Source organism: Triticum dicoccoides, chromosome 6B, assembly GCF_002162155.2.
Source record: "Triticum dicoccoides isolate Atlit2015 ecotype Zavitan chromosome 6B, WEW_v2.0, whole genome shotgun sequence".
Lineage (NCBI taxonomy): Eukaryota > Viridiplantae > Streptophyta > Magnoliopsida > Poales > Poaceae > Triticum > Triticum dicoccoides.
Window position 1 is genome coordinate 203,562,985 of NC_041391.1, and position 9,181 is coordinate 203,572,165.

The 9,181-nt window shown below is 39.7% G+C and overlaps 1 protein-coding gene across 1 annotated transcript; it reads left to right on the top strand.

Annotated features, from left to right (window-relative positions):
• The first annotated feature begins 1,658 nt into the window (after nucleotides 1-1,658).
• On the top strand, nucleotides 1,659-3,634 carry LOC119324356. The gene is made up of 4 exons (XM_037598145.1): nucleotides 1,659-1,832; nucleotides 1,911-2,165; nucleotides 2,252-2,392; nucleotides 3,097-3,634. The coding sequence occupies exons 1-4, from the start codon at nucleotides 1,830-1,832 to the stop codon at nucleotides 3,409-3,411; spliced, it is 714 nt and encodes a 237-aa protein (XP_037454042.1). The 5' UTR covers nucleotides 1,659-1,829; the 3' UTR covers nucleotides 3,412-3,634.
• The last annotated feature ends 5,547 nt before the right edge of the window (nucleotides 3,635-9,181 follow it).

Genomic DNA, 9,181 nt, shown 5'->3' on the forward strand with positions numbered 1-9,181 from the left:
GAAGAGTACCATCTTAAACTTCTAAATGGACTATCACATCTACATGTAATTGATTCTTTGCAAAACCTCATCGGATCCAAACCTGGGACAAGCCATTTCGGGTCTCACTGAATCCACGCCTGGAACAAGCCAAGCTAGATATTGGAATCTGTAAGACTGTAACCCTTGCATGTGAAAACTAAACATAGACAACATACCCAATGTAGTGCAAACTGCAAAAGGCAGTAACTAGGCCACAACAATTACCAGGAAAGAGGTTTCATAGCACAAAGTATATAGTAGTCCATACTCCATAACACAGACTCTTGATCCACAGAAAGTAATTGTAGCCTGTCACTTAGGATACCCATTCAAAATTAACAAAGATATAAACCACACATATTTGTGCTCGGAACAAGAACAGTCGAAGAGTAAAACAGAATGTAGATTCCCCAAAAGTTACAGAGTGCGCTTCCGTAACAGATTTGTGCTACCGTAGTTCACCATTTGAGATATAATACTCGGGTAAAACAACACCTAGCCTGTGGCAAACACGATGGATGGGGCAAAGCCCAAGGCAGTAATTTGTTAGTGGAGACCGCAGATTTATATTGTATGCATGGGTTGCCCAAGAAAGGCCATCCCCTCCCCCCCACATAAGGCTCCAAACAAGGAATCAACGCGTCCTTGGGGACTGCATTTGTTTAGAGGGGCGAGCTCAATAGCCAAGGCTAGAGATTTGAGCTTTGGTCATAAGTTAAAAAGTTGGCACAAGGGTTGGGAAACACTAGAAACAGCATCCACGTTCTCCTCACCTCCCCACCTCCCTTTCTTTCCTTTAGATTTGTTTTTGTGTGCTTTGTTGGCTCCCTGTGTACATCAGTACATGTCATGCACATCAGCCCAATCTCCAAGAGATGCAGCAGATTTTAATGCTAAAACTTCAGACCTTGCCGTTTGCATGCCGTCCCGAACGAGCATCTGTGAAATACATCTTGATTCATTCTTGAAGAAATAAATATTTCTTGTTTACAAGGAAAATTCAAGTGACTGAAATTTTACAAGAAACACTTACCGGCATCAATCAGGCTTACCATCTAACTGTGATGATCTGTTTTGTTTTGCATGGTATTTTCATATTTTCATAATTTCTCCAGAGAAGAGCCACCGTTGTAACTTATTAGTGCATACAGTAATTCAACCTGATACTTAAATTAAAAAATAGATCAAAAACTTATGTTCACGCAGGTACTTTACCTGTAGAAAACTCTAATCAATGTCATGCAATATAACATTCTATTGGAACTGCATTACTCATCCGGGGACGAACCTGACAAAACTATCATAATTAGTTGACTTTTTCTCTGAGAAGTAAAAGCCACTTTATGCTATAAATTGGAAATTCTAGGAGGATCAACTTTACCAATAAGAGTGCATTGGGCAACCCATACGAAATGATTTTGCAGCTCCTTTGAATGGGTAATTATATTTTGTGAAACAACTTTCCTTTTTGAAATATGACATTCTGGCACCTACAAGGCTACAACGGCAATTCAGGAACATGTTCTTAATATGATGCACAAAGTAACTACACATGCACATCACTACTCCTCATAAAGCAAGGCTCATCGCATGATAGTTCCATATATTAAGGAGTCAAATGTCAAAAGCTCTAGCAATGCAAGTATATAATCCCCCTTCTTCTGGCTGGTCTAATCCTTCTTAGCCTACTAAACACACCATCTCTCATCCTTCACAAGCTACACGTACTCTCTTCATCAAAGCTCCCCACTCCCCTTCCAACAAAGAACACATAGAACACCAAAGGCTTTACACCGACATACATAATCATGGTGAGAATTCCCACTTTCTTCATGCTCCTCATTTAAGTTCATCTTTTAGTGATGCAAAGATCGTTTGGAGTTTTGCAGCATCAGCAGGCAATGTGGAAGCCAGCATGGTTAGAGGCCCTCAGCACAGAGAAGTTCTTTGTGGCATGCTCCTTCCATGAGCACGCCAAGAAGAACGAGAAGAACATATGCTGCCTTGACTGCTGCACCAGCATCTGCCCACACTGTGTGTCGACACACCGGGTACACCGGCTCCTGCAGGTCCGGCGATATGTCTACCACGACGTCGTTCGGCTGGAGGACCTTGAGAAGCTTATTGACTGTTCCGGTGTTCAGGTAATATGCATACAGTATGCATGTGAGTCTGATAATTGTTGTCTGAGATGCATGCATGCTCATAATTCTGTATCTACATGGTGCAGTCATACACGATTAACAGCTCTAAGGTCGTTTTCCTGAAGAAGAGACCACAGAATAGGCAATTTAAGGGGTCAGGGAATATTTGCACCTCCTGCGACAGGAGCCTTCAAGAGCCCTATTTCTACTGCTCTCTGGATTGCAAGGTGATTTAGTAGAACTCGCGATCTAGTGTTATTCCATGTGATTACATGCAATTTAATTCTGATGGCTGAGAAATAATGTAGTTATATTGAGTTGAATTATGATGACTAACAAGATAATACAATTATATTCAACTGAATTACGATGGCTGGTAGAATCACAGAATATAATTCATACTAAATGAGAGAAGCAGCACAATCTTGATCTAGATTCTAAAAGGTACTCCCTCCATTTCATAATATAAGAGCGTTTTTGACTGGCGCGGTGGTAAAGCTGCTGCCTTGTGACCATGAGGTCACGGGTTCAAGTCCTGGAAACAGCCTCTTGCAGAAATGTAGGGAAAGGCTGCGTACAATAGACCCAAAGTGGTCGGACCCTTCCCCAGACCCTGCGCAAGCGGGAGCTACATGCACTGGGGCTGCCCCCTTTTTTTTTTGACACTACACCAGTGTCAAAAACGCTACAATAGCATCTGACCTCATTTTCTATGCAATATCCATATCAGAGTATTTAGCTACCTGAAGAATCTGATTGGAGAATCAGCTGGTAGAAGCACTATAAAGTAAAATATATATATATGAAAATTAATGTTAGCATTTAGAAAATATGTTCAAATAGGCATTAAATGCATTTAAAGCGAACTGTCAATTTCTGGACATACATATGAAAACTACCTGTCAAGTTCACTCATATGCATCCTTTTCAGGTTGAGTACATATTACGGAAGAAGAAAGACTTGTCAGCATACTTGCGTCCATGCAAGACCTTGCAGCTTGGTCCTGACTTCTTCATTCCTCATGACGCTGATGATGAGACGACCCAATCAACACTTGTTGATGTTGATGAGCCTATGGGATCATCAGACTCCGATAATTTGAGCATACCATACACAAATTTTGTCCGGAAGAAGCGCAGCGGACCATATATCTGTGCACGATCTGCAAACCGGGTCTCTGATGATGACATGGCCACAAACATGAGCAGAAGGAAAGGGGTGCCTCAACGATCACCTTTGTGCTAATAAAAATAAAACACTAAATAGTCTTCTTTTTTTACTTCTTTGATGCTCTTTATCTCTTGGACTAAGCTGGTGCACTACTGACAGAATTTTGTCTTGATGGAACCATGTAATTTCAATGTACATCACCAGAGGCAATTGTACCCAAATTCTTCAGGTAGATGCACCAGTTCATATATATGTACGCCTTACCATGGTTCATATTATTCCTTTATCTATTAGTTTTTCTAATGTTGTTATTGATCAAATACCAAATGTACTCAACAATTTTTGTGTAGGTCATTAATTAAGATTTATACCTAATTATGCTAGCGATCATGTTATCACTCTCAATTCTTGACACACCTAGAACCATGGTAAAAAAATTGATATATGAGTTGAAGTATTCAATAGACTAGTCCTAAGAGTGTATTTTTGGCTAAGCAAGGAATAAGTTTACTATATTGCCTTACCTCCACAATCTGGATAAAGCAGAGGGGTTGTTTTGAAATGTAAGGCTCTTTTTTGGCAGCCATAGCTAAATTTAATAGGTAATAACCTGCCAAAAAGAATCATTCTGTTGTAATCATCATATCTACCACACAAGAAATCTACCGTAGATTTTTGTGGAATCATGGGCAGTTGCAGTTTTTCTTTTCAGTGAAATAGCAATTGACCTAAAATATTTCATGTAATGGAAAACATATAGTGGTTAAATATTGTATTATTTATAACCAATATAAGATCAACGAATTTTCTACAGAGTCTCATACTCTCATGTCAATCAACAATATTCTAAGCCCTGTTCTGAACACTAGCAATTATTACACAAAAAACACTAGGAAACAGATTTAGAGCTATGCATAGCAGATTTAGTAAAATGATTAGTCATGAAACAACAGCGACAAAGGACAAAATAATAGGAAAATATTTTGAGATTATCTTCTACTACCCTGATTTCAGAAATGAATTACTCTACTAATTTATTATCTTCTTTAAAATGAAAGCGCATGCAGCAATGTGGATCCATAACGAACATGCATTATAGATGCTAAAAATGGCATCCTACAGACGTTTTCTTATTGTAAAAAAAATGCAAGCCTAGTTGAAATATATTTTCATAGGCAATAGGTCTGTCAAACACAAAAAAAGATGCAATTGTCATTGCAAAAGAAAAGGTGCACCTGTACAGATCAAGAGACAGAAAGAGCAAGTTTCTCCTACCAAACAGAAGTTTGCACTGATGGATGATGGTTTACCTTCCGTTGCCCATTTCATGTCTGCAACGAAACGTCAGAAAAAAAAAGGGAACATACTTTCAACATTGTAGTAGTCTCATGCAATCAATCATATTGGTGCACAAAAAGACTGGTTCATCTTATTTGCTTACATATTCCTTTGCAAGGAAGGGTTAATAAATAAAAGTTACAAAAACTTTAAACCATTGGAAGTTGAGCAATTGCAGTTTAACTAATGAAGCCCTCAGTAATGCCTAGTCAGATCATCTCGAGATCAGAACGCGAGATCAATATTTTTTTCCAAGCACCTCGTGATATGATTCGGCGCATATAGCTGGAAAGCTCGGGAAGTGCACTCGTGCGCGTCATCTACTGAATATTATAAGCATACTAAGATAATCAAATGTCTACTTAAACAGTAAAATCTTTGTCATCCTCCAATGATGATGAATTATAAAAAAAAAAAGGATTGGCCTAGTTACAGGTAAGGGGACTGACTCTCTCTCCTTGACTTTGACTGGAGCCAACCATATTATTTTCCTCGTATTTTCTGGAAGCACTTAAGATTTAACCACTTTAATTGCTTAGTACTTTCTATTGTGTTGTCTTGCCACAATACAGATGCATGAACCATCAAGTTTGGTTGTAGATCGCAAATTCATGCAAACTGGTAGGTTCAAAGTAAATAACACTTGGTGCCTGAGGTAACATGCAAGTTACAGAAGAACAAGTTCAGAAGTAATATTCAAATGTCAACTAAATGGTCATTGTCTTGTAGATGTCTGGTGATCCAGACGATTTGAACTGGCATTTAATGGGAAAAGAGCAGCAAGTAAGCAAATAAGTGACAGCTAGCCAATCACTAAGCTAGTTTAAGTTTCTTCAACCATTCTGATCGGATCAAATGGGTCGTATTCTCTTGTTTAAATCAGATTAGCTTCATATGAAATCATGTACTCAACAAGACAGTAGTTTAATTGTAAAAACAATAGAATGACAACACAATTAGCAAATAAAGTACCCTGTATGCGTAATTTGATCCACAAAACCACCAGTGGTTCCATTCGGTTCTTAACTTCTTATGATGGAAAAACATAAAGATTGATGGACAAAAGGAACTGGAACAACCACACGGTTGAGAAATTTGGAGGTAGAAACACGGTTGTGTTTAAAGGTTTAATAATCCTTCAAGAAGAAAGATGAAACTCAGTGTATGTGGCTTTTAACCACCAAAGTTTCACAAAGGCCGTGAATTCAACTTAACATAAGATGATGTGGAGTTGCAATTTAATCTGCCTGGCCGAAGTAGTAACCAAGGGCTCAGAATCAAGAGGCTTGCTCAAAAGTGTTGTCTTTTTTCTGGGTGCAAAGAAATTTGTCCCCTCTCTGACTTGAACCGAGCCATTGGATGACCAACTGGATGCTTCAGATCTCCTATATTAGGATGCAGCCGGACATTATGCAACCCCAATGGTTCAACATATAGAGGCAATGATAAATTCTCATTAACTAGAAGAAATTAATTTGTTTAAAAACCTCAACAGTTTCTCATTGACTTCCTCCATTGTTCCAAGATAAGATCCTTTTTGTATTGTCCGTACAACCTCCAGTTCCCAAATTTCACTTTGAATTCATGTGGGCAGAAACTGTTATGTATATTAGTATATAACATCACCATGGCAAGTAGATGAACTCCAAATTACAGGATAAGATCACCAATCCCTTGGTTACGTAGTTTATCATTTAAATTAGGAAGATATACTTTAGCTTGGGCCTTAAGGCAACCAAAGATAAGATTTATGGCTTATTACTTCAGATTGGACTGTTAGGCCTCTATAACGAAATAGAAGAGTCATTCTTCTATCCCCTTCCCCTACCTCTCTCCTAAACCCTAGTACACAGCAGAAACAATATTGTGATGTGGCTCTCTTCAAATTCGTAAACATTAATCCTCATCGACTGGAGCTCTTTGCATAGAGGTTGTGAAACCTAAAAACTAAACTGATAATTGTGTCCTATAATAAATTCTTTCCATAATCATCAGGGAGCACTGATAATATTTCTAGAACACGTTAAACGTTCATGTACCTTTGCATTGAAAGAAGGACGAACATTAGGGCATCGACTTGGTCAGTCCAAACACCAAGAATACACATTCTATTATGGCTTTATATTTATAAAGTCGGGCATGGGGCCTTTTCTCTAAAAAAAAGAATACACATTCTATTCCTACCCCAGCCAGCAGATAACATGCAGGTCCTACAACACAATAATTACTGCCCAACTAGGGAGCCCACATATACTAGCATATAGGTGTTTAAAAGGTCAACCTAGTGTAATTTTTATTTAGATTAATTTATATATATGGCTTTCGATATACTTATATGTGGGTTTCGCAGGATGCCCGCTTGCATCCTTACGTCCAACAACCTGGACACTAAGAGGGCTAGCAAAAGCCATCTTCACAATTCATACTCCCTCCGTCCGGAAAAGCTTGTCCCTCAAATGGATGTATCTAGCACCAAGTTAGTGCTAGATACATCCACTTGAGGGACAAGCTTGGGCCAAGCTTTTTCGGACGGAGGGAGTTTCTGGTAAGTCAACCACACAAACTCATTGACTAAAAGCAGAGCTAATCACCTCACATAGTCAACTAGATTCACAAATAACAAATTTTTTGTTTCTGGGAATGCTCAGTCAACATGTTACTAATAACCAAATAGCAGAGGATCAGTTGAAACCAGATTTGTGAAGATCTCCAGGCATGTTGACTGCAACCTTGGTAGGTACATTATTGGTCCATAGTTTTGCGAATAGTAAAACAAGGTTGGTTGATTAGATTTCCCCTAATAACTGGCCTGACCATGTTCATATATTTAACAAATACAATTACTTGTCCTACCATTATTTCCAGGAAAAATATGGACTACACTCATTAACAACTCCTTTTTTCTGAAACAGGATCTCATTTACCATTTTGCATCACCATTTCCTCTAACAAAGAAGGTTTCCCAGAAAATATGCCTATATTTTTATGCGATTATCATGCACAAACACTCCAATCACTTCAAAGAGATTAGGACTTTAAGGTGAGCATGTAAGCTGAATGAAAGTTATGGCTATTGCTTTGATGCATCAATATTGAGAGCATGATAAGCCTCTGTACCTTGCTCGGTAAGCAACCAAGACTACAATATAAGCACACATCTTTTAATTCCACATCAGTTTAACTGTATATGTGGACATAAGTGGTCAATGTACTATCTACAGGATAAAATTAAACCAGAGAAGAATAGTATATAATTTAACATTTTAGCTAACACAGAATATAAACAGTAGGAAAAAAGTGAAAAATTACCTATCCCATAATGGGTGAACAGACATGCTTTTGCCCATGGACAAGCTTACTGTACTCTGAACGCCTGAATTTCATGCCTGAGTTGCTAGCCAGGTTGACACATGACGCCAAGCGAACAAGGAACTGATTTAACCAAAGCTTGCCCATGACAAACCAGCCATAGATTCCATCAAAGATTTGGCTTCCAATATTTATGCCATCGTGTAAAGTTGCACAATAGTACTGTGAATCCTGTGGCCTGTTTGGGTACACTTTAAGCTGATTGGATCTCTCAATCCCATCGAACAAACAGTGAAATTGAACTAAAATCCCATCCAATCCAAAAGGTCAAATTGGACTATGGTGTATCCAAGTTAGCCCGAAGGGGATATATGCATCGGAAACTAAATCCACATCCTGACAGTGACAAAATAAGCCAATATAGAAGATGATGACAGAGTATGTTCTAAGTGAATTCTCCAGGAAACACGACAAGTGAGTAGTAAGTCCATATCTGTCAACTGAAATCATGTCTGCACCCCCAAAAAACAACATGCCATCGGTTCATTCTTATCCACTGCAACCAGCATAAGGTTCCACCGTGCCTTATTGCCATGGCCGGGTAAACTCAGAACTAGGCTCATCCTCTGAATTCTGAGAGCCCACACACATTTCACTCATCGGCCACACTAACAGGCATCGTAAGTTCATGAACAGAGTCCAGCACCTCATACCTAACAAAACTTAACACTGAGCACTCCACCATCTGTTGATCGCATGGGCGCCAAACCCTGGATAGCTGCGCTGCGCTGCGCTGTAACGCGAACAGCATTACGTCGACCACTTGGCGGGCAACCAACTATCCAGTGTCAGTAACGTAAATGCCGACCTTCCCAACCTTTCCGCCACAACCCGAAGCAACCGCAAGATGCACGCGAGGCCCGAGCAACAGGCGCAGTGGATTATGAACTTCTTTTTTATAGAGGCGATGTGCATTTCTACTTGGAAAATACTGGCCCTGTTCTCTGCGGCTTTGACTTACACAGGTGAGACAACAGCCGAAGCCGGAAAGAACTCGATTCTAGCCGCTCCCCCGACGCCAAGGTCCGCCGCCGGGCCAGCGGAGGCCCTCCCGGCGCTGCCTCCCCTCCCCCGCATCAGCTCGGTCGGCCTCCCCGTCCTCCACATTTTTTTCACCGTTCTACTTCGATTTTTTTTT

Bases quoted from the DNA above. Each gene is read 5' to 3' on its own strand.
- LOC119324356 (XM_037598145.1), top strand. The intron at 2,166-2,251 runs GTAATATGCATA...TACATGGTGCAG, and splicing joins TTGACTGTTCCGGTGTTCAG to TCATACACGATTAACAGCTC. The intron at 2,393-3,096 runs GTGATTTAGTAG...CATCCTTTTCAG, and splicing joins ACTGCTCTCTGGATTGCAAG to GTTGAGTACATATTACGGAA.